Consider the following 26262-nt stretch of genomic DNA (forward strand, 5'->3'; position numbering starts at 1 on the left):
CCTGATATTTTATACTACTTCACACCGATAATTTTACCTAAATATTGTTTCATTAAAAAAACTTTTTCACTAAAAACGCTAGAATTGATAACCATACCGGTCCATACGTGATATCCGGAGACTCTACTGAATACTACTGAATGCCCAAAAAGTACGTCTAAGGATGACCGTACAGATACATCATAACATTAATAAAGCCGAAGCATATCATTAAGTCATGTGTCTACGCAGAAGCTTCCGGTGTTTTAAAAAGGGACTAGTGCTGTAAAAAATCAACTTTTTCAACCATATCTGTTGTTTCTCCGGGCCACAGGAATGCTTGTGTTCCAGTATCGATATGTGCGGATCATTTAAGTGTCGCTAACCATAAAACTCATTTTCCATTTGTATGACAGTTCCTACTTTGTATTTTGCTCATTGCTCATATCGCTAGCAATATCTAGCCGTAACGTCCAGAACCTAACTTAAGGTCAAATTTGTGACAAAGATATAGGTAAGTACGTTGCAAGATTATTGGCAAGTAATAAACAATAATTATTCAGCTGATATACATTCATTATTAGGTCAGAAAGCGTCTTGAATATCTGGCATCTGCTCACTGTACGAGCAGTGTGGAGGTGGTTTTGTTGTTGAATGACTCCTTCACAATATCTATTAATATCATCTCTGTTCTAATTTTACTTTTGTCTGTCAGCAATTTTGACAACACTTCCGGTTGCACATGTATTTTTTCCAAAATTAAGCGCTGCCTTCAAGCAGGTTTAGCTACGTATTTTATGAGAAAAGGTCATAACGTTGGTACACATGTATCAAGTTGTACATGAACACCCCATCTAAAAACGCCAACCAGTTTCCCTGAAAGATCTAAACTAATAATTACAATAAAAATGATTGTGCCAGCTAGTACACGGAGTAAAACACGATCATCACGCGTAAAGCGAAGGTATAGGAAAGGAATCAGAATGACAAGCATCGTCTTCGTCCGTGGCATCCTCGGTTAGTGAAATACACTCATCGGAATCCCGCACGCTATACTGTCGCTGGATGATGGTGGTGGGTGATCCGGCGGTGCCAGCTGTCGGCGTCTGCATATTAAAAGTCCAGCTTTGCAAACGTCGAATCGCCGGCGTGTGGCGCATTTCAATTTGAATATTGGAATTCGGTTGTACCGCTGCAATGTTAATTGCATTTTATCATTAACGCGTATGCAGGCTATTAATACAGCCCAAATAAATGCCACGTTGCGCAATATGTCACTTACAAACTTTAAAGTTCTGGCCCGGCGGCCGAAAATCAACTGAACTCGGTCGCGTGATCACCCGGAAACTCCCAATCGGACGAGGACTGGCGGAATGGCTGTACTCAACAAAACCATGATCATCCGCGGCGCCGTTAAACGCCAATGAAGAGGAGAAACGGGACGACAGAAAGGGATCGTCGTCGTCCATAACTGGCTCTTGAATGTGCTCATGGAGTGTAGTATAACGCACGTAAGGTTCCGGTTCAGCGGCCTAAACAGATAGAACCTTCACTTCGATGCTTTTTGGTCGTGTTATAGCTATTCATTAAACAAATTCACAATTATTCATGTTTTTATTTTGTGATTTGTCGTGGTTACATTTAGTTTTCTGTGATTCTAATTATAATTCGTTTGGTCATGCTTTCATTTCATAAACATTACTTACGCGCAGTTACGAGTAGTACACAAAACTACACATTGAAAATGAGATACAGTCCAACCACGCCATACGCAATGCGTATTTATTGACGGATTTAAAATTCTGATACAGTGACACTTACAATTACAGGTAGAATATTAAGAGTGTTGGTATGGCTTCGTGTCGTATCGACATCTTGACCGGAAGGTGCACTTCCTCGGAACAATACTGTATCAACTTGTCTTTCATCCGGTCGCTGCGCACTGGGCAGAGAGGATGCAGTTTCACTATCTCCTTCTACAACAGCAAAATTTATGTTTGATTTAAAATAAAACTGAAAAATAGATAATGGAGCTGACTGTAGTAAATATAACGGAAATACATAGAATTTTGTTCAGTTTTTTTACCTTCCACAGATCTGACTGAGTATGCCGGTTGTTGAGATCGCTTCCATTTTATCGGCTGGAGTGCATCGTGTTTCATGAACCCTAATATGCGTTCCAGAATTTTTACTGCCTGCACCATTCTCGGCCTGTCAGTGGGTAGTCGAGACCAGCACTTTGTCATCAGAGTTTCTAAAATTACGGGAGAACCACGGATTTTCGGAGGTCGAATTCCTGCAATCAATTCAATCAGCTTAAGCGGTACACGAGATGGTCACTAAAATCAAATCTGCTATACAAGCATACGTTTTACCGGAAGCATTAAAAATTGTTTGCAGTCCGTCTATACGATTTCGCCTTAGGTATTACAGTACTGTAAAGACTAAAGCCAGGAAACTGCCACAAAAATAGTAGTATCCTTTGCAGATTATATTATCTGTGAGCATAATTTATTTGAAATGGATGCACGCATGAAGATGGTAGAGAAAGAAGATTTTCAGACAAATTATTTTGTTAACTGGCAGTGCACTTTTTGATTCACATACCCCTGTGGATTGCCCACATAATACGATAAATGTTCCCGCCGACTTCATCGTAAGGACGCCTACACCGAGAAGAAGCGGTTCAAGTGCGCCGATTGCATAATTGACCAGACAAGAGGTGAGTTCTGCTTGTTGAACAAGACGTTTTACCTGCGAGTCAGCACTTCCCAGATGATAATTCCAAAAGAAAACACATCGCACTTCTCTGTGTACTTGTTACCTGTAGGAAAATATGAATAAGCGACTGTCTATTTATAACCAAACACGATAAAAATCAGTAGCAACAGCTGAGCTTACTTTCGAAGACTTCTGGCGCCATCCAAGCGGCTGAACCCTGTTCGTGCGCAGACAACAGAATGAGCAATATGTATGTTACCGTTATCAGGCAGTATATTTGTACAATAAGCATTTCAGCCGTAAGTCATATCCGATTGAATTTTAATTGCACTGTACCCTGTTATTCGTCAAATACGTCCTCGCTTCACATGCTGTCCCAAAATCACAAATCTTGCACTGGCGTCCGGCGTTCGTCAACAAAATGCTATAGATATTAATGCCACATTTATATAGATCAACTAGATGATAAGTAAAGTTATATCTGCAACACGATATTATAATAAACATTCTTATTTACAATCATAAAAATATAAAAGTATATAAATAATGCGTGCCTTACAGGAACAAAATATTTCGCAAATTTTTTAAACCGAAACAAAGTTTGATATCGGCTTAAACTGACGTTCATAAACTCGTCTGCTGTCGCCGCAATTCTGACTAATCAGAATTGTAACGTTCGCTGCTGTCAATTTACAGTGTCTGTACCTGTATTTAGTTATATGTAACAAGAAAACGTGAATGATTCACACAAAACTTTAGTGTGTGATGTTATTATACGAGTGTGGTTAAACAGAACTAATTTTTTTAGCGACGGGGTTTTTTGGTTAATGACTACTCACTTTGGTGGTTTTAAGTCCCGGTGAATCAAAGGTTTTGGTTTCATAGAGTGAAGATAAGCGATACCTTTGGCACATTGCAACAGCCAACTGGAAAAGGTAAACAGAAGTATTTTTTCACACGCTCAGGATACGAATTAAAAATGAACGCTGGATTATTTTATATATTCTCTTAAATTAAAAACATGCAATATTCACACTTCCCACTAGAAAACATTTTCCTGCACATGCATCTCAACTTACTTGACAGCGTGGCCACATGTGTACGGTGGAGTAATTTCACTCCCATGCAAAACTACAACATTAAACACAGAATTACGTACATATATACGGATACCAAATTATGTGCTAATAAACAGTTACATATTATTAATATTCGGGAAAACCCTAATGATTGTAATGTATCGTATTTATCCAAAACATCGTAAATATCATCTGCGTCGTATACAGAGATTATAATGTGATAATTTTGTTTTTTATATTTAATACGATTATATTAAAACTGGTGGAATTCGTCTTCGAGAACTCAGTCCTACAAAGTTGCCCATCCGCCATGTGTACTCACGTTGGTAGAGCGAACCACAGTCTGCATATTCCATAACTAAGCAAAGAGGATTTGCGGTGTGATCGGCGCAGATACCGTACACCGTGATGATGTTGGGATGGCATACTCGCTGCAGTTGACGAGCCTAAACAGAAGAGTGCACAGTGTACGTTATTGCCGAGCCACGAGATTTACGGACCGGTTATATATAGCAGAACGCAATCTCTTAAGAGTGTTTAATGGCAAAACAAGCAACATACCTCGATTTGGAACGACTGAATTTCGGTTTCTGTCTCGGCGCGCTTAACCGCTACCGTTTGACCTTTCCATTTGGCTGCAAAGGACGAAGGATCAGGGAAGGTAACATAACAAACTATCCAAATTCGAAAGTATTTTCCCTTACCACGATACACAACACCGAATGACCCACGGCCAACAATCTGTAAACCATAAATCGTTTAACCGTAAAGTCTCGATTAGTCGAAAGACAACTCGTTACAGACAACCAGTTACAAGTTTACAACTATGTAACCAAGAGAGCTCTGTAAGGTGCATGCATCTGCCTGGACGAAGACTTCGGTTTGGCCTTTCCGAAGAAATGTTTCTTCCCATTGAATCACTTAGTTTATATTATAAGCAAAACCCGTAAAAATTTATTAAACAATTATACGGGTTTTTTAAATTAAATATCATTTTAAATTGTGTTAATAAAAAAGCGGCAATCTCGTCTTCCGGGAAAATCGGGTACCGGTATAATTGCGTTTTGCGAACGAGAGTACTAACATAAGGTTAGCCTTATATTATCATTTTCCAGCCTTATAATCCCGTTTTTGGAAAACGAGCATGTAGTTACTTTATTACACATACAAACAATTTTCAATTTTATTAAATACCCTGAACATCTAAAACAATGCTTGTTACTCCAAGAAGAAAAAGCGAATGCCTTAACAGTCATATTTACAAGTGTAGTAGAACGAATCTGATGTTATAACCATGTTCAGCAATATTTGTTTTGCAAACGCCCAAGACGTAAGCTCCGAAGTGGCGAAGTCCAGTTGTTTTTCGTTTTTCATAAAGCCTGACTACATAACGCAAAGCGATTGTGTTCCATCAGAACAGCTCTTTTACAACCAAAGTACTCGTATAGCATTTTATCACATGCCATGCTTCTTTTTAGTTATTTAACTGCGTTTATAAGCATTCACTACTTAGTACTTACCTCCTCGAAATGTAATTCCGAATATTTGATGTCTTCCAACAGAGATCCCATCGTGAGCAATTTCCGTGAATTTTAAATACTACTTTTTGTATAAGTCAAAACCAGTGGGATTAACTAAAGCCGTGTAACAAAACCATAAGCAAAATTTTCGCCACACGAAATTGCCAGCGTTCTGGTTGTGCCAGTCTGCCAAATACATCAGTTTTATATCTCCACATGCAGAATGGATCATCCGTTATGTTATCAAGTCCAGATACACTGGAGTAAGAAGCCCCACTATCGATCATCAGGAACCATGTCAAAACGTTTGCAGTGCGTAATTGAAAAGAACATTTTACTGCATAACTTTGCAGCGGCGGATAATTTCCGTTCGAGTGCGTATATCATATATGCACACACACATACGAGAAAGACGCAGCAGAATTGTTACTCCGTACAATGGAATGAACACAACGCTGGTGAAGTTGGCGCCTGTTGCCGGAAGGCTCTGTACAGACAATAACCACGGAAACCTGATGGTAAGAATCGTAAAAAAAACCTTCGAAGCAATAACGAGGTGTGTTGGCAGCACCAGCGTTCAATTGCAAATGTCGATGGAGAATGATCGCTGTATTAGCACTGACGTTGTTTGTTGAGAAGCCACTTTTAGCACAGCAGTCAATTTCGGCGTACTTCTAGTTCTACTCTTGGATCGTACTTTCGCGCAGATATCGTAAACCAACTAAGTGCGGTACATGGGCAAAAAGCAAAGAAGCATGGAGCATTCAATTCTCGTCAAGCAGCTGCTCCTGATCAAGCACGCGGCATTTATTACAAGTGGTAAAGACAGCACGCGCCAACCGATCGACTACTGTCTGCTGTTATCACAGAATATCGTCTGTTGTGTACCCGTATAGTTGTACCGGTTAAAAAACAGCATCGGCTGCGAATGTCGCAGCAGTAAGCTGCTTTATCGATCCACAGACTTCAAATAAAGTACTTCAAATCTGACGCAAATCTGATAACAATTTTATTGTTAGTTATATCTATAGAGACACATATTGTACAAGACAGCGTATTAAGTATTTGGCAAATTTGCGGCGTATATAAGAATTATTGCACACGAAAAATGGGTGCAGCTTCGCCTCCGCGTTTCTTGTGGTATACGGTACTTGTTCAAAAATCAGAATCTAAGGAAGCAGTACTCAAAAGTCAGAACTTGGGCCCGGCCCACTTTCGTGACGAAGTTATGAACTTCTTATTTGGATTTTATTTAGTCATTCTCGCTGATTTCACATGCCAGCGTTTTTGAATTTTTAACGAGGTTACCCGAATTGCACAGCTCTGACCGCATGGCTGAATATGGAATATCCATTAATTACGTATTTCGTTCCAACTTCCCAGTTAGCCTGCTGACCAGTGCCTATTAGAGAAAATATTGTAACATCAGCCGGTTTGACTGCTGTTCTAGTGGGTTGGGTTGGTTAATCCACCTTACCACGATCTGTCGGCTGTTAGTGTAGGAAAGGCTGGCACAGTCGGCAGCGATGCTGACTACCGTTTACGGGGTGACAACGGTGGGAGGTGCACGATCATCCCATAGCGGTTAAGCAACACAACACAAGGTCATCGCAGGTGTTTATTAGCAAGTACAACGTAGCAAGAATCAGCGAGCAAAGCAAGCTGAGGAGCAACAACGCATCAGCGTGGGCAAGAAGCGCGGAAGGCGCGGAGCAAGATTCGGAGCAAGCTGCACCAAGACTAATTTCAAGATGTGTCTGACCGTGAGATGCGGGCGGTAAAATGTAGGAAAATAAGGATTCTTCTCTTCATAACACAACAACCAATAATCAGTAGAGAAAAGCAATTAACACTTCTACTGGCGGTACATCGAATTTCTATCGCTATAATATATATTATCTTAAAGATAAAGGCTCCGCATACCTCCTTTATACCGGTACCGCCGGTGGCTCCTAATACCACATTTTACCACCTTTGACTCCTAATACCATCTTTTGCACACCACTTTTGACAATTCCTGTAGGAAATGGCTGCTGTTACCCCCTTGCACCTTTTTTGACTATTGCACCCTTTCACCCCTTTTTACTTCTTATAAGATATTGTCGCTAGTCTGACCTTTCAGCCAACTTCACAAGCCAGTAAGATTGTAAACTACCGGAAAGGAACAAAAGGTGCCGGCGACAACCGAGTGCTGCAGTGCGGAAAGAGGGACAGTCGTGGTTTATATGTATAATTATGACCCGGCGCTTCCTAAGTTCAAAGACGATGTTTTATAAAAGTTAAAGCCTAAGAAGTGCAGTAAAGGAAATAATGTTATAAGATCAAATTGCCGGAATTATTTAGTTATCTCCGATGTTAAAATTTAAATAAAGGTGGATAGACACTTAAAAATATTAACTACTAATAAATGGTGATATGCGGAGTAGTGCCCTGCAACGGACTAGAAAACTTCGTCCAGTCCGGTCCAAACTTAAAAAAATTTATCCGAACCCAGTCCGACTCCGAACTGTAAAAATCTTACTCCGACCAATCCGATCCGTAAATTTTTTGGCCACTCCGAACCCACTCCGATCCGCTCCGAAAATTTTTCCAAAATATTTAATACAGTACTGACTCAGTACTGTATTAAATCTTAACTTCACATCTTAACTTTACAGTATATCAAAAAATTTGTTGGCCATTTTGGCGATAGTAAAAAGACAGACTTCACAGTTTGGTCTTTTCTTGGGCGTAAAATATGTTACTTTAGAGGTTTTATAAAAAAACTTATTTTTTAAATTTAAACTTTTTCTCTACACTATAGTGTAGCAGGATTTCGGGGAGTTAGCTACCTATTCTCACTGTCAGAAATCTGTATCAGATCTTTTTATTGTGTATGGTTCAGACCTGTGCAGTTATTTTTAACTATTTAACGTAACGCGAGTTATTTTCGAGTTATCGAGTTATAACGTAACTCTGTAGCGTAACTCGTCCCCCCGAAAACTTAACTCTAGCGTAACTCGCACAAAACTTGTATGTATTGTCTATCGTAGCGTAACTCCCTGAATAACTCGAAACTCGGTTTACTTGCGTGAATAGCGTAACTCGTAGCGTAACTCGCACGCTCCCTGTAACTCCTAACTCTAACACTGGGTGAATTTTCCATAACTGCACAGGTCTGGTATGGTTCTACCCACGGATCACTAATAGAGCCAAGGTAAAAACGAGGAAGGGATACTTCTAATCGTCCGCAACTGTAAAAAACGGCAGTTTCATGTATTCAAACCTGTTCTTTAGGCTTAGTTTAACATATAAATACAATATTATTATTACCGTTATCACCGGTACTAATCGAATTACCAGCGCTACAACTATAAGAAATGGAAAACCGGTGACCAGTTAAATTGTCTGAGCCGTGAAACCAATGTTGGAGAGCGTAATTAGTAAAATACAAAAAGTATTTAGTAAAACCATAACGACTAATACCATGATACCACCACAGCAATCATAAAACACTAATTTTAAAAATTGTCAAGGGAATTAGCAAGAGAAAGCGAAAGAAATTCATAACAGTTAACGAAACAAAACAGATACTTTGGCATTGTGGCACAGTATGTTAACGCAAATGAAGCCTCGCGCGAAGCGCGAAGCTGACGAAGTTTTTTGTTTGCAAGATGCGCGAAATTCAATAAAAATTAATTAGTAATAATTATTTATTACGGATAATTCGGAGTCTTGATTGCATCCGAATCCGATCCGGTCAGATGCACATAAACTCCGAAACCACTCCGAGTCCGAATTTTCGAGGGTGGAATCCGTCCAATCCGATCCGAAAATCGGAGTGGATTCGGAGCGGTTCGGATTTACCAGTCCGGTGCAGGGCTCTAATGCGGAGTCAAAAGTCGTAAAAGGTGATATGAGGAGCCTTCGCCTATTTTAAATGCTTACTAATTGTTGCATTTGCTGATCTCACTGAAATAGTTTTCAGTTTAATACAAAGGTGATTAATTTTGCGCGTACTTATACAATAGGCTCCTGCAAGGTCACCTTGCAGTAGTACTAGTTTGAATTTACTGATTTACCGGTACTTACCCGAGTCTGTTGGACTGTGTCCGAACAACTCTTCTGCAAAACAAACACGCATGAAACAGTTTGAAAGCATGCTGAATCCGATGGCGTCAGCAGCTGTAAGTGCTTCGCGGTAAAGCCTGGTGGACGGGAATTCGATTCCCTGCGTTGGCAACATTTTTCGGAATAATGCTCAGATTCAGGTTTATTTAGGCTATTCAAGATAACTCTTAGTGATTGCAATCAAACTGCCGAAAAGATCAGTGACAATTTCTGACATCTGTTCTCGTGTAGGTTTGCACGAACGATTTTTGTCATTTTTCCCAATCTTCTTGGTCCCTTTTCGCGAAGACCAGAGTCTACTCGTTAAGAATTCTTTCACCTTGTAACCTGGATTACTAAACAAAATTACCAGTTTCATAAACCCGGTTTTTTCACAACAGTTCATACAGGCGTCAGTTTTTGAGATAAAATTTGCACAAAACGTTCGCGTTATTTTTACAATATAATTGGGAATTGCGACTAGTCCGCGAGAAAGCAAGTCACCCTTAAATTTTGCAGTAATTTAAAAAATCGTTCACAAAATGCAAATGGCAACGTTAGCGTAAACTTTACTTCAACGGCGGCCAGATACGACAGTGGAATGCTAGAAAATGTAATTATATCGGTGCGAACTGCGCAGCACAAATGTCATCAACAAACGTCACATCACCAAAAACAAATGAATAATGACGATTAAAAATTAATGTAATAACTTACAAAAAAGGTCGAGAACATGCTAAAGGAAAAATAGGACGTATTATTGTGAGTTGTTCTGAAAGTAATTTGCGAACGGCCATTGTCCCTCCGCCGTAACAGTTGTTTTGTGTGGACTCCTTTTTGAAAACAAAAATCAATACCCCTTTACTCAGGCTATTGTCAGCACTTTTGACCATTGCCACTCCTTGGCAATTTTTACAATGCTTTTTTGTTGAGCCGACCTTTCAGCCAAGGGTTAAACAATCACCGATCGTCGATGCCGTTATTTATTTATGGGGAAGGCGGCTCCGCACATCACGTTTCACCACCAGAATCTCCGCACACCACGAAACACCACCGCCAGGTTCCGCACACCAATTTTTAATATTTTTTTTTTACAAAACCACCGAAATCTCCTGACACCACCAAGGGCAGAGTGCACACCACCACAGTCTCTACACACCACTATTTAAAACAAAATTTATTAATTGATATTACGGGCGGAAAAAAGACAGCTCTTTCGTCTCGCGGCCTGGCTCCTCTTTTTTGATACCACTTGTTTGCCTCCGCTTCCGTTATAGTTAACAAATTTGTCGGTTTTACAAACTTGCCGAACGCAAGCTTTTTTGCTTGCGGGTGGTTGCGTGCCGAAAGCAAGCAACCACCTGCTTTGCTATGCTTACTTAAGAACTTTCTGTGCATATTTACTTGCATTACGCATGCTGTATCGTAAAGATTTGCCTTGCGCTATATGGAAAAACCCAAAACATTGTAATTTATAAGATACAACATATTTTAAGTAAAGCACTTCGCGTAGTTGTACACACACGAAAAATACAACATAGCTCATGTTAGTCGTTTATACGACCGAGCACTGTATGTTTTCGAAACTACGAGTATAAGGTGGTGTCCCGAGACTGCTGATATTTTTGAATATATATGGGGGTGGCGCAAAAATGGTGGCCCGAGACAAAACGTGGTGCGAACAGTGGTGTGCGCAGCCTAGTGGTGGTGAAAGGTGGTGAGCGGAGACTTCGGTGGTACAGCGTGGGGCTACTTGTATGCAAAGAAGGACCGCTGTTCATTTATGGCTCGGCTCTGCCGCTCTGGCAACGAAACCTTAGATTCCTGCTAGGTATCTCCATTTCTGATACGAAAAGTATTGAGCCAACCGGAAACGACAAAACGCAAATTATGTTTCCGCCAGGGCGAAAGCAGCAGGACGGCTTGAACTACAGCATTTTGCTATCGTATTCGCGGCGGAAGTATTACATCTTTCGTAGCAAAAAAGCATGAAAATGAGACCTCATTTTAGCTACTCTCAAGTGTCAGTAAGCTTCGTTGGGTACGGTAGCTTTTCCTGCTGGTGGTGGCAAGGACAAAATGAGAAAACATCCGCTGGGGGGAAAATTCTACATGTAAAAGTGACAATAACCAAAAGGGGTGTAACACTGTAACTATGGGTGGCATTAATAGTCACACCTTATTAAATGAATGAAATTAAATGAATGAATTAAATGACTTGGTGAAATAAATTAAATGAATTGGTAAATCAAATTAAATGAACAATTTTCGAAGTGCTTTGTAATCTGCACAGGGCAAAAAATTTAAAGTAAAAGCTATGCTGCAATGCAATTGTCAAGTCACCGATGGCTAATCTCAAATTTTGTTGAAATCGGAGTTATGGAGAACGTTGTGTTATGGATCTGGAGCTGAGCTATCACTGCGGCATAATGACATTTCGGCATTCGAGTGTTTGGTCTCGGCCGGTGCATATATCTGCAGTTATCTGACATGAACTTTATTTTAGTGACCTTTTTTGGTAGAGATAGCTGTAAATTTTTGCTTTATCCAAACATGTTCTTATCAAGAACCAGAATGCAACTACCGTACGAAATACTACGAATTTAGGCAATCAGTACTCCCAAAATTCACATACGAGTATATGCGGAGCGACCCAACCATAATTTACCGGAGCATGAAAAGTCATTTTTTAAGTACTGTATCTCCTACAATAGTTTCCAAAAACATATTGCAATGGGTCATTATGGGTGGTATTTATGGTAAAACACCTGAGGCTGCACGATCTTTTTTGCAACAGTGCTTAGATCTACCGTATCTATAGATATGCGACTGTTTTGACAATACTGCTTTACCATCGAATAACTTCACGAAATAGCATATTAACAAATAAGGGGCACAGTGTAATATACAGGTAAGTGCAGAGGCCAGCATATCAAAATTACTTTGCAGAAAAGACTAGTTCGATATTTACCCAGACCCAGCAAACATTATTTTCATCGCCACCTCAAAGAACAACAATCCCCTCGTGCTCCTCATAAGGTCACGACAATACTGTGACGCATACAACATTCTAAAACAACTAACAAAGCAAGCAGCTCCAGAGGAACGCAGAAAGACTAGAACATGTCAAAATAAAAGAAACATCAAACAAACAAGAATGTTACATATCGGTTAGATTCTTTGTACTGCGTCCTGGATCCCACTGGCAAACTAGCAGGACATCCATCAAATCGAAATCACTGCAGCACTGGTTAATTACAAAACAGGAATGCGTTACGCAAGAATTTATTTTCTCTTGGCATCCTGAACGAGCCCTATTCCTGGGTACGCAAATATTGACTCATCTGAAAAATACCGCATTTCTATGAATGCCAGTGTATATAATTTCCAAAACAAGAAACCATGAAAAGAATAATTCATCCAACCTGGAGGGAGAGTGAGCAAATCTGTTGGCAGATCCGCGAAATAATGATGACGAAGAGCATTGTATGCCGAAATACGTTTGTCCGGATTCAGCTGTAAATTTGTAATCACATTAATAAACTAGCGATTCCCAAAAACCACTAGAAACCTTCAAAACAAATGTGCCAAGCAGTGTATGGAAATTAGTGATACGAGGAAAAAACAGATACTTCGTGCAGATACCATACATACTAATACTACACACCAAACTGCCGCAACAAACGCTAATTTCACAACAAAAAACTTTTCTATAATTATCCATGTTTTACCTGCAGGAAGGCGACTGCAATTTCTTCCGCAACGGGATCCGTAAGAAAACGTGGAAATGCATCGTGAAGTGATACTGGCTCATATCGATTCAGATACATCGGCTGATATCCCGATAAATTTTGTACGGGAGGCCAGATCTGCTCGTTGATTGTTCCCAGAACCTGCAGTCATAATTACGATCTCAGCTTACGTAATCCCGCTTCTCACGCATTTAACAATCTCACCCTAAAGATTTGATCGATTTGGTCATCAGCTTCCTTTGCTCCCGGAAACGCCGGTAAACCAGTCACGAGTTCCACAAAAATACAGCCTACGCCCCTGCAACGTTAATCAACACGGGTCGTTAACTACGGCTTTCAGGAAAACAGATGAAAGCATAACGTGATCAAATACCCCATCTCAAGCAACTAAGTATGTATTGTAAATTTACTAAGTTTACTTTAGTACCGTACATTAATGATTTAGCACAACAATAAGTACGTGCAATATTATTACTGAGCCGTTGTGCGAGGTATAAGTAAGTATAGTACTGCAATTATTTTTTACTCTCAATTTCCCAACAGCTGTTCCCAGCTTCCCACCAATTGTTTCGCCATCAAGTTAAAATAAAATAGTGCCCAGATATTTTATATTCGAATGAAAATTTTCGTACTTTCCTGAAGTACTTGGATTTTACATCAAGAAAAAATTAATTAATAAAGAGCAAATTTACAAACAGCTAGAGATACAGATATTAAAATTATACGTAGACGAAAGTCAACAATTTTATACTACGAGTACCTTGTCATAATTAGTTACTTTCATGATTATATTACGACAACAAAAGACTGAATCACGCTTGTAATCAAAATAATTATCGTCTGCCGTGCGGAGGACGATGGCATTGGATTGCCGCTCGTGTTAACTAACACCACACGCTTATTGTTATTGTCCGTGCTCCAACAAGCCGGAAAGCAAATCTAACCGGATATGAGACAATTTAATGGATAAACCCAGCTAAAATCGATTAACAGTGCTTCCTGTGTCACTGAAAAGCAACGGAGCCAACCAAGGCGGATGTACTCCAGCAGCAGCAATACACCAACGCTTACCACATGTCCAGAGAAGTGGAATAGTCGGTTGAGCCCAGAAGAACGTCCGGCGGTCGATACCACAGCGTCACAACTATATTAAGAAGAGGAAACCAGATTGACAACCATTACAAAACGATACATGCATCCTAAGTTAACCTCGGCGTATAGTACAGCCAAGGCTACAGCGTTATTTAACCGTCGCATGCCATCTGCGTAAACATACCCACCCTACGCGCACAGTAGTGCGGCTGCATAGTGTAGTTTAATATTGCAGTACAGCTGATATGGTACAATTATACGTGCCAGATCATCTGTTTTCTTATTCAACTAACCTTCGTGGGAATACGTGTGCGAAGGAATGGATTTCGCCCGAGCCAAGCCTGCAATTCCACGCACAATTTGATCACTCATGGATAACCTATAATCTGCGAGGACACACTGGGCACAAGGGAAAACACCAGGATAAAACTGGCTTACCGAAGTCGGCTAATTTCAGTTCCCCGATGTCGTTAATCAGTAGGTTTTGAGGTTTCAAATCCCTGTTGCAAAATTACGATTATTCAAGCACAATGAGGATATTTTTAAACACAATGCGTACGATGAAAAAATAACAGATGAAAGGACGATGAATACTGACTGAGTAACAGTAACTTGCCACAATTTTAATGCAACGCATCCATCAAATTATAAATTTCAAGATACAAGATTACTACATGAAAAAACTCTAGGACAGTGTGGACTTGCCGCCGTTCACCCTTAAACATTAACTTTACAAGATGCAGAAGCCGAAAAACCATAAAGCTATGGTAGTGGTTTTTTGACAATAACATATTAACCGATATGAGAAAAATAACAACTACAAAAATAACGGGAACGCATACAACACAGGTTTCGTTAAGGCTATGACCATCAGAAAAAATTTGCAAAAAGAAATTTGGATCAAAACAGTTGACATTTCGGAATGTTAAGCGTGACGAAAAGGTCAAGTTTTTAAACGCTGTTCTAGGGAAATCAAATGGTCTGTGATCAAGTCAAATATTCTGAGATTATGCAAGCCGGTTATCGCAATACTAAACAGTCTGTAAGGTATTGGGCATTGACCTGTGTAGTATTTTCCGCATATGGCAGTATTGTAAACCACGGAGCAACTGGAACAAGAACAACTGCAAAACAAAAGCATTCTCTCAAACATCAGCCATGCGACAACGGAAGTAGACCTCTGTCGTGTTCATACTTTCGCGTTGTGCAAATGTAAACCTCCAGGGTGCCTGTCCAAATATTGGCCAAGATTGTGAGGCTACAGATGGATGACACAAAGTAACATTTTTAAAATTATCTAGCTTTACACGTATTTAAGCAGGAGCAACGGCAAACTACATATGTTGTCTGAAGGATAACCGATGAAGACCATCAGTCATCATCAGATGCCGGACAGACAGTATTGTCTGGTCTACGACAGTAGTTGGCTCGGTGATAAATAGTCCCATCTAAATTAAAACTTACCACAAATTCAAACACAAACGTCAATGTCTCTTTTGTGTGAACTATGTCATGCAACGTGACAATGTTTGCGTGCTTCAGTCCTTTCAAGAGGGAAGCTGTAAAACAATCCCAGACTGCCGACCCCATCATTTGAACGGCAACAAATTATCGACCCTAATGGTCGCAGCATATGCCCCAGCAGACAAACCAGCACTCATTAAACAACCGACCTTCTCGAATGGCTGTGAATGGAGTGCCTTCTTCAGGGTTGATTCGGATTTCCTTAAGGGCCACTATTTGGTGATTACGGCTGAAACACAAAAAAACTAGTAACTCGACACTGTACACTGGGATTTACAAAACCATTATGTAATAGTGAACCTTATGATCCTTATATACTTGTCAAGCCTTTTTTCACACTGTGTAATTATAACATCCCGTGACAAAATGGCAATATCAGAAGCAACTCCAATATCATCATTATTACTGCAGAAACTCGTATTATACCATCAAATTCGAGCTAAAATTTCAAAATTGGCGGTGTATGGAAAAAACACAAAAACATAAGTATAAATGCATAATTACTGCCAGAGTGAGCAACAACGGGATGGCAATAGGCGGTAAAATTCCGAACTCGTGCGTACACTTGCGCATCTATGGTAACTGGAAAAATCGATTGCTATTTCTTTTTAATGAGGAGTTCAAATACGCACTGACGTTAATGAAATTTTGTAGCCCATAATCACAGTCCACTACAAAAATTATATGGTATCGACTAAATGTATGCAATTATTAGGGACGTACACGGAGAATCCTTTGTAAACAATAGCATAACTGCCTTCGCCCAACTGATCCAATTTAATATAGCTATCCAACGTCGTAGTAAAAGGTCGCGATTCCTACACAACATATACATCACAATATAAACAACCATCAGCCTTATAGCTCATAACGGAAATTGATTGCCTAACCGGAGTGAAAGACCGTCGTCGGCTGTAAGCAGCCTGCGTATTGATTGTATCCGATTCACAAATGATCTCAGACTTTGGCCGCGGACGAAAGCGCTTGGCTGGAATGGCATGGCCGGCATCCTCTGACTGCGATATGTAGCCGGATGTGAATACCTGGCTTTGTGAATGAGCGATGGAGGAATAATTTGGTGTATCCGTTCGGGACTCAGCATCATTGGATAATGCACCGAACAATCGAAAATTAAACAAACTTTTGGAAGGACGTAGTTTCCGCTCACTAGTCGGAAGTGCGTCGGATAGTTCGGCACTTCGCTCACTGCGACTGAATAAACGGGAGACGCTGCGTGTGCGAGAGTTTTGAGTTAGCTTGGAAAAGCTTTTCCATCCACTTTTCTTTTTGGGATAAGGCGAACGCAGACGGTCCTGTGAGCCCACCGAAATTTTATCATCGGTACCGCTCCGGTTGCTGCGATTCTCGACCAGTACGAAATCGCTCGAGGATTTCGGCACACCATGGATGCCGTTGTGCCCTTCCGGTTTCAGGAAATTATAATCAGTTGGGCTATGAAATCGGCTGTCTGATCTTGTTTCGCTTATTGAAAGACTCTCGTGAATACCCTACAGACAGAAATATAATCACACAATCTCGAAGAAATTTCAAAATAATTGCCACTGATCGGCAAATGTGCCAATTTTACAAGAAAAAAGGTCTTGACACAACTTTTTAGAAAGTGAATAAATCGGATAAAATCATTAGAACAATTTCATAACGCTGTGATGGTAATGATGCCTCATTACGCAGGCTAAGATCCAGCTGTGCTTCTATGTCCAAGAAACGGTGTCTTGATCACGAACTGATTAAGGGCCCTGTCGTAAAATCCTTTCATGCGAAACGTTCGTTCACAGACAATACAAATTGCCGATAAGCATTCGAGCAGCACAAGCTGCTTCCGGATGATAAACTTAATTCATACAACATCAACGGCTTAATTATTTCTCGAAAAACACCACCGAAAAATGATAGAATGATTTTGATTTTGCGAGACTATTGTCATTAAATGTCATATACACGGCATAACTGCTCCGTACGAAAAATTCCAGTGTTATTAACACCCTTATGACATCACCAGATTTTTACTAGGTAGGGGTAGTAATGATTTCCTATGCGGGAAAAAACTAACCGGTTCCCACCGGTAAATACTCTTTGCACCTGCACTACCACACAGCCTTGCTTGAACGAAAACACCGATAAATCAGCATGGCAGACTTTTCAATGTTGGCGATACAGTTGCCTGATGTGAAAGTCAATGCTTTGTTTACCTAAGCAGATTAAGCACGAAGGGTTCATCTCGTGCGTAATGATACGAACATTCCTTAAGAAGAAACTAACCCAAATCCTATGTACGTAAATAAGAGATTAAAACATTATGCACCTTTAATGGACGATTTCGTGCTAGCGGAGATGATGCACTCTTTCCGTTCCGACGATCCTTTCCATTAAGAACTGAAATCAAACAAAATGCACAATAAAGAATTGTTTATTTACGGTATCTCACTAGTATCATTTTACAGTGCTTCAAACACCTAATTAAAAAAACGCTACGCTTCCACACAACTATAAAAAATAAAAATATTTTAACAAATTTTGTTATAAGAAAATACTTGTTGACCTTATAGTTTAGTGGCATGGCTTCGTATCCTTATTTGCTTGGTAAGTAAAGATAACTTCCGATTACTTATCGACTGGGTAAAAGCATAAGACAGAAGTGTACCAGATCGGCCTAAATATGGTATCTTCAAGATTCCGTTGTACAATTATTGGTATTACACTGTAGATAAAACAGCCATTCAATTTAATTAATTAAGAAGCTAGTAATATGTTAAGAGCTGATATACTGTACACGATAACATATTTTTACTGAAAAGAGAACTTTACAATGTTGTACCTCGCTATTATACCGGCTTTGCCTTCAAAATTCTACAAGAAAGTTTTGCTGGCTCATTCAAAACAGTAAGGAATGTATAATGTCAACGCAGACACGGGAAATTAGTTCAGAATAATTATTTTTTTAAAAACGGCATAATGCGTAATGCAAAGCAATGATAAAGCTTTTTCTTGCAAAGAAGTGATTAATTACGATAAATAATTAGTAAACTACATTTACATTATGGTTTGCAGCGTTCTGCTGTCATAAATACAGTGTGGGCGAGATTATAATTATTTTGTTACATATGCAGGAATACCGAAGGTGCTAACTGTTAACGAATTCTAGAAATTAAGTACTAAACTTCAGTTAACTAAAATTCGTCACTGCAAGCGAAAACCGCACCTTCGAACAACTCCGTAAAACTACGTACTTACTAGTTAATACTTACCATTAATACTACTGACTTGAAAGACCACACTATAATACAGGTTCTGCGTATTCATTTTTACGGACGTGACTTTTATGGAATACAAGCAATCCAAAAACCAGCTACCATTGAAATCATGTAAACAAAATAATTACGCTATCCGTCACGATAAATCGAGTCAATTAGCGAATGCCGTACGCTTTGGGGGGAAAGCTAACAACAAAATATGAATTTCAAAAAAGAAGTTGTGCTCGTGCTTCCATTGCTGCCAGCAGCTATATACGATCGGGTTGGTATCACCAGGATTTAAACTTATTCGGCAAAGTTAAAACAACTGAGACTACTGAAGAATAATGCAGGCCAGACGGAGAAATAATAAGCACTAGAACAACGGAAAAAATCTAACCAAAGTAATTCGATTTTGATACGAATTTCAATACCGGGCATCGAGATCTTAATTCGGATTTTGCACATAACAGATTTCGAAAGTTTAACTCTGCTCTGCCTAAATAAATGTTCTTTGAAAGCAGAAAAAACTGAAAATCCTTACCGAATCTGTTCCAGCTCGCACTTAACTGGCGTTTGAACCGTAAGAGCGGATTTTCCACACTCTGGTTTCGAACATGGACGGGCTGTGCTGCAGGATTTGATTTCATTTCCGTAATATCCGAAAACGCGGACGGGTTCAAAATGGCAGCATCAGATCCTTTAGGCACATTTGGTTCATGGATTTCGGACGGAAAAGCTGCAGCCGCCGACTGCATAAGCTGATTTGTGTTATCCTTTAGAGTACCGTAAAAATTTGATGCTCATAAATCCATGCGCGATAAGCCTGCAAGTTTGGCCTTCTTGACCGCAATGGGAACTGATAAGCTGAACAGATTCCAGCAAAACACATCTCCACTTTCCCATAATTCAAAATATTTCACATTGCGTATTTAAATTACATTTTGATGCGCGAACATATATGCTGCGGGTCCAGATATAATACGGCAACAGGGTTAGTTCTGCAAACATCACAAATTTATTTAACCAGTAACACAGTACCTTAACTCATTTTAAATACGTACTTAACTGAATTTAAAATTAATTCTACTGGAATGTGACACCATAGTTAAATCGACGCCATGAACTGAAGACCACCATTAATAGCAAAAAGGAAAACCGAAAATACACCGTATCCGAGTAAAACCGCAAATCAAATAAAAATACCGTCTGCGAGTATCCGATGAGTTAATTATTCCAGTAGCAGCGTCCTTTGTGCCAGGAGCAAGCAAAATATGTAATTCTGGATTTGCGTAAACAACAACCTGTAATTTCCTGCAAACCACAACAACCAGTCAACCACCACTGAGCGCAGCGGATTTTCAGAATGTCGGACTGATACGATCGAAAGAATGGCCTTACTTCACCTCGCAGATTTTCGACTCATTCATTGGCCGATATTTCGATTCTAGTGATTGGACTCAGTGCAGTTGAGTCGGTGCATGAGCCGAGTACAGAGTTGATTACGTACGAATTTAGCCAATTGTACTAGTACATGCAGTACGTACTTTTACTATACCCTTCGCGCCGTATTATAAATACAATACAGGCGGTACGATTGAAGTGCAGTTTACATAATACACTACGTGGACAATCTCTCGATTGTGTAGCGGCAGCTTCGGTATAAGAAAGAGGAATACTGGGATTTAAAATAATTTCGGATTTGTGTATATAAAAGGAATAATAATAGTAGGGGAAAGAATTTTGTGAGTGCATGAAAAACATGAGAGGTTGTGGGTGTTCCTTTACTACAGTTGGGAACTTGAAAATTGCGCATTTAGTCAGTAACTTTCCGTAGGTTTACGCAGTCATTTTGGTAGTAGTAATATGTGTAGTCAAGAAAGTTGATTGCTTAATGGAGCGAACTATTATTTCTTGCACTGATAGTCTTGGATGTGTAGTAACGGGTGGTTTGTATATCGGATGTAGGCTGGGACGTACATTAAAGATTGTTCGTGAAAATGTTTGGTTTAATTGGTTTGTTGACTGGATTTCTTGAGTTCGGTGGGTATATTAGAAGTTGAGGAAAGTTGTGTTTGAGTTATTATGGATTTGACGAAACATATGCAGTGAGGAAAATGATTTTCTTTTTGGTTATTTTCTGATGGCCGGTTTAGAATTTCGGAAGCGTACTGATTTATTTTGTTGCGTTTTGTTTGGCTTTGGTCGTTTTAGGTTGAGTATAATTTAGTAAGTTTTCTTTCATAGATAGTTTCTTTTAAGTATTGGTTTTTTAATAAAATAATGGAAACTGGTTGTGATCGCAAGAAATACATGCGTGAGTATGTGCGTGATTATAGAAAAAAACCGCAAAATGGAAACTGATGGTAATTGTAGCAAGGAAGATAATGAAGTAGTGATGATGTTAGACATGAAAATGTAAAGTTAAAAAACAAAAAAGTAAACTCAACAGGGTCAGCAAAACACAACAATTCAGGACAAAATCGTAAAGTAATGCTTAGAAAAGATCCGGACAACCATTACACATTACCATACTCCGCAAATGTCATTTTGCACCATTGTAATATGCTTGACTACCTCGCGTAACCTTTCAAATTTTTGGATATAAAAACTTAGCAACGATTTTATTACCTAAATCTTTCCCTTTACAAAAATTGTCATTTCTCTTTACAAAAACTATCATTTTTAAGAACATAATTAATCGTCCGTTCTACCTGATCCCGTTGATAAAGGTTTAGAGCTCGAAAACGTATGAGCAATCTTTTTGAAACCTATTCTCTGCACTTAAAAGACGCAGTTTAAAATATTTTTCAGGAGAAATACTTTAAGGCCGATCATCAGTTAAACCACCATAACCAAACGGAAATAGATTAGGATGCGCTTTTTTCTTCTAATCCAGTTTGTGATTTCCAGTCCCAGATTAATTCCGAAATCAAAAAACCCGTTATTAGAAATAAAAAAATCAAGCGCCTTATAGACAATATTAAAATCAACAGAATAAATGACTTTTCGACTACAATGATCAAAATCATTTTTTTAGCCTGACATACAGCTAATAAACAATCTGTAGCCGGTCGTGGTAGCAAACATTCGAAATTTTCACTAGGATCACTAGTTACATGAAAGAATTGCCCTACACATTTTGTTAAGCTATTTTTCAAATGCAATATTGTCGAAAAAGGCTGTACTAAACGCACTGCCTGGACTTCCATGTAACCAAGATTATTTAACCAATTTTCTCAACCAATATCTAAACAATTTTGCCGTAAATCGTAAACACAAAAATTAAAATTTTTATGCTTACGTAAAGTCATACATCCTGCACATAGTCTAGCATCAGCTTTTAAATCACTATGTAACATTCCTGAATTATCACCATTCAAATCAGATGCAACTAAAATATTGCAACAATCGCACGGCAATGAGCAACCATGACCTTTCTCCAATAACTTTTTCCAAACATACCAGAAAACGCACCACCTTTAGTATTCTGATTACATTTTTGTTTCTAACTTTTACATTCTCATATCTACCATCATCACCACTTCCTACATTATCCTCATTGCTACAATTACCATCAGTTTCTATTTTGCGTTTCTTTCTATAATCACGCATATACTCACGCATGTATTTCTTACGATCACAACCACCTTCCATTATTTTATTAAAAAAAGAATTCTTAAGCGAAAATAATGTATGAAAGAAAACTTACTCAACCATACTCAACCAAAAAAGACTTACCAAAGCCAAACAAAAGACAGCAACCTGAATCAGTAAGTATTCACAAATCCACACCGGCCACCAAAAAATAACCAATAAGAAAAACATTTTGCTCACTCCATATGCTTCGCCCACTCCATAATAACTCCAACACAAGATTCCTCAACTTCTTATATACCCACCGAACTCAAAAAATCCAGTCAACAAACCAATTAAACTATACGTTTTCTCGAACAACCTTTTAATGTACCTACCAACCTACTTCCGATATACAAACCACCTGTTCCTACACAACCAAGACTATCAGAGCAAAGCATAATAGTCTGCTCCATTAAACATTCAACTTTCTCGAAATTTCTTGAATTTTCCACAACAATCCATCACCATCTACAATCCGCAACACACTCCACTTCCTGTAACACTTCATTAAACACTCAAATACGAACAACCAGAAAGTCGAATATATTTATACCATACTACAGTAAAACTCCCACTTCCTTCACCCTAATTCAATGTAGAACCTTTCTTCCCTACACTGGATTAGTGCACTCTTTCTTCATTATCACTTTTCGTCAAACATATCACCTTTGATATAATTTACTATATTATTAAATTCCTTATTCAGCACTTTATATTCCTACCTCTTATAATCTCCACAGACAATATGCTCCTGCAATGTACTCCTACATTATGTAGGAGCATATTGCAATGTGCTCCTACATATGTAGGAGCACATTGCAATGTGCTCCTACATATGTAGGAGCACATATATGTAGGAGCACATTGCGAGGTGCTCTTACATATGTAGGAGCACATTGCAGGAGCATATTGAATTACGTTTGTTTGGATACTACAATTCCGTTTTTCTCCTCCAAGAACCGATGCAATGTGCTCCTATATAATGTAGGAGCACACACATAATGTAAACTAAAAAAGATGCCGAGCTAACAACGCCATCTACAACTTTCACGCATCGTTACTCGACTCATGTCACATGACTCGTGTCACATGACTGTTAGGCCCCACCGCTTCCTTCAACCGGCCGGACCCTTCCGTACTCTACGGGCGCCAAAATTTTTTTTTGTTTACACACGGATATCGAAGACCAAAAACCGAAACTACAGTTTCATATATGCTACGACTGATTCTAGTCGTATACCGCATATAAGAACCTGTCACGGTTCAAATGAACCTGCCGCAAAATATGACTTTATGTCGACGGTCCGGCCAAATGGGCGTTTTGCTTTTTCTGCACCAATATAAAACTTATTCGAATTATTTTAAATGTGATATAAATTTAGGTAGTAGTTTATTCTGTACAGATAGCAAGTATTTTTCTTTTATTGATGAGCGAATACAAAGTAATCTGGTATCCACAAAAGAAACATTACATTACGAATTTAACAAACAGCGGAAACAGGCGGCCGAATTACTGAGAACATTTGATCTAAATTAGCCGTGGCTGGTGCCGTTCCCAGGATGGATGCCGCGTTTTATTTACGATTTTTTAAGTGGTACGAAAGTGCAATACTGTTATATTTGCGCCAGTAATTCGTACGCTACATGCTAATATTATTAAAGTTTTGATATTTTTCTCGTTTTAAACTTTATGCATTACACAGTGCAACTGAAGCGCGAGCAACCTGAAACACGCGTGATCTGATTGTGAGCGGTTAGAAAGTACTTTGACAAACCATAACTTTATTATGAATGCGTACTCATTTCCCTACAAATTATGTCGTTTCGGAGCAGCATCTGCTAACAAGCGTTAAACTATATTATCTCAAAATCGTAGAGGAAGTTGCAGCAGCACTTGTACATTAACAACAACGCATTCTTAAAAAATATTAACAACAATTAAAAATTATGATTTACTAACTTGAACGCGAACGATGACGAATCCCATTATCGCAATGAGTCTGGTTCGTGTCTCGTGGTAATTCGCATACACATGACACATGTAAACACATGACACAGAAAAAGCGAAAAAATTAGTAGCATTTCAGTGAACTCAAACTGTATAAAAACAAAACGTCATGAATACAAGGACCATGGATGCATGGGTGTCGTATATCTTTGGAGAGGTTGAAATTTGGTGAAAGCTTAATACTGTAAGAAATAAGTCATTAGCGTGAGATTTCGCTGGAACATACCAGGTAACGAAACTAAGTGGACGAATGATTTTTCGAACGACTTCCACCAGGTTCAGGATGCTGATGTGCCGCAGAATGTTCATGCCGTGATGAGGAACCAAAAATTTCCGGACTGGCTTGCGATGAACTAGCCTGCTCAGTCTGCGGCATAGCCAGTAAATGCAGTCCTGCTGGACGCGTTGCGGTGGGTTTCGGTGCAGTGTGGTGCGAGGATGACGGGTTGCGCGATCCTTGCGATGGCCCACGAGCCTCTTTGCTGTGCGCAGCAGAGGGATCGATCATCTTTACCATGCTCATATTGGGCTCCTCGCAGATGGGAAAACAAAACTCCCCCGTTTTCCTCAGCTGTCCGCCTTTGCCAACGTAGAACGTCAGCGCTCCCTTAAAAACCGTAGCAAAGCCGTTGTACACTCGACAGATATCTCCTGGTCGGAGACATTTTCCGTTGTCGCCGATTACGGCCAGGTTAATGGCGCCGCTAATGTCAGCCACTTTGAATACCCAAACATTGGCGCCGTCCTTCGTGTGGTTCATACCGATCTGCTCCAGCACCATAAATTCCGTGTTGGTGTTTTTCATCCCCGCTTTCAACTCGCGGATTGGCAGGTGATTTGTCCATGGTGGATTCGACATTCATGCGCTGCGCGCGGGAAAAATTCAGAACACTTCTGATAAGAATTTAAAAGATGCATTTGTTCGAAACTGTTCGGTGCTGTTTAACTTGTATTCGTGCTTCAAGTATTTACGATTCGCTTTACTACGGCTTCTCGCTTACTTTTTCGCGGTCCGGATAAACGCAATTCCTTCGCCGTTTGGCCAGGAATGTTTGCACCGTGTTATAAACTCTCCTCGCAGTCGCCACCAGTCCTCCAACAAAATAAATAAATCATCACAACTCGAAAGGGGGAGACAAGGTGGGGGGAAGGAGGAAAAAATCAGCCAGGTACTGACAACAACAACATTGGAGAGTAACACTGGTAGTCTGCCTAAGCGCACTACAAGGCGTACAAGCAAATGAATTTATGAAAAACAGCTACTATTAATTATTATGAGTAAGATTATACCGGTACCGGTACCTCGTATTCCTAATGAAAACAATGAGTACTACCCTAGTGGGAACTGGGAACAATGAAAACCGTTTTTGGGAACGAAAAATGTTTTCAGTTTCCTTTTTGAAAACCAGAAAGCTTTTGACTGCTTTTCTCGTGAATGATTCTGCACCCATTCACCGCCAGTTTTACCCAGGCACAAGTGAACTGGTAGGAAAGCTCGGAGCGGTTGCAACAAGCGAACATTTCAAAGCTTTTACCGCCCTCGGGAAGCTTACAGAAGTAAAACTAACCGTACTAACTTGCATCAGAAAGTCTCATGGTCAGAATGTG

General features: G+C 39.5%; 3 protein-coding genes across 8 annotated transcripts; all 3 read right to left on the reverse strand.

The window, feature by feature from the left end:
• Positions 1-709: 709 nt before the first annotated feature.
• On the reverse strand, positions 710-6159 carry LOC129583234 (mitogen-activated protein kinase kinase kinase 7-like). The gene is made up of 14 exons (XM_055474955.1): positions 5300-6159; positions 4484-4520; positions 4341-4414; positions 4102-4225; positions 3780-3831; positions 3540-3626; positions 3037-3124; positions 2881-2917; positions 2734-2803; positions 2587-2645; positions 2066-2275; positions 1801-1955; positions 1262-1511; positions 710-1171 (listed from the first exon to the last, which is right to left on the reverse strand). The coding sequence occupies exons 1-14, from the start codon at positions 5348-5350 to the stop codon at positions 927-929; spliced, it is 1539 nt and encodes a 512-aa protein (XP_055330930.1). The 5' UTR covers positions 5351-6159; the 3' UTR covers positions 710-926.
• Positions 6160-12366: 6207 nt separating this feature from the next.
• Positions 12367-20416, reverse strand: LOC129583041 (cyclin-dependent kinase 14-like). Of its 3 annotated transcripts, none has more exons than XM_055474734.1 (16): positions 20214-20416; positions 19552-20008; positions 18080-18150; positions 16647-17264; positions 16480-16574; positions 15906-15985; positions 15697-15791; positions 15428-15490; positions 15295-15356; positions 14671-14732; positions 14526-14573; positions 14212-14284; positions 13345-13438; positions 13120-13281; positions 12814-12904; positions 12367-12732 (listed from the first exon to the last, which is right to left on the reverse strand). In XM_055474734.1, the coding sequence occupies exons 2-16, from the start codon at positions 19763-19765 to the stop codon at positions 12674-12676; spliced, it is 1887 nt and encodes a 628-aa protein (XP_055330709.1). In that variant the 5' UTR covers positions 19766-20008; positions 20214-20416; the 3' UTR covers positions 12367-12673. The 3 variants fall into 3 exon arrangements, with proteins under 3 accessions (XP_055330709.1, XP_055330725.1, XP_055330717.1); XM_055474750.1 differs by lacking the exon at positions 20214-20416 and adding an exon at positions 20077-20213; XM_055474742.1 differs by lacking the exon at positions 20214-20416 and adding an exon at positions 20072-20207.
• A 4010-nt stretch (positions 20417-24426) lies between these two features.
• On the reverse strand, positions 24427-26072 carry LOC129587140 (SOSS complex subunit B1-like). Of its 4 annotated transcripts, none has more exons than XM_055480759.1 (3): positions 25957-26072; positions 25656-25875; positions 24427-25520 (listed from the first exon to the last, which is right to left on the reverse strand). In XM_055480759.1, the coding sequence occupies exon 3, from the start codon at positions 25511-25513 to the stop codon at positions 24893-24895; it is 621 nt and encodes a 206-aa protein (XP_055336734.1). In that variant the 5' UTR covers positions 25514-25520; positions 25656-25875; positions 25957-26072; the 3' UTR covers positions 24427-24892. The 4 variants fall into 4 exon arrangements, with proteins under 4 accessions (XP_055336734.1, XP_055336749.1, XP_055336726.1 ...); XM_055480774.1 differs by having other exon boundaries at positions 25656-25826; positions 25957-26063; XM_055480751.1 differs by having other exon boundaries at positions 25656-26066.
• Between the last annotated feature and the right edge of the window lie 190 nt (positions 26073-26262).

Source organism: Paramacrobiotus metropolitanus, unplaced genomic scaffold (assembly GCF_019649055.1).
Source record: "Paramacrobiotus metropolitanus isolate TYO unplaced genomic scaffold, Prichtersi_v1.0 Parri_scaffold0000002, whole genome shotgun sequence".
In the NCBI taxonomy this organism is placed as follows: Eukaryota; Metazoa; Tardigrada; class Eutardigrada; order Parachela; family Macrobiotidae; genus Paramacrobiotus; species Paramacrobiotus metropolitanus.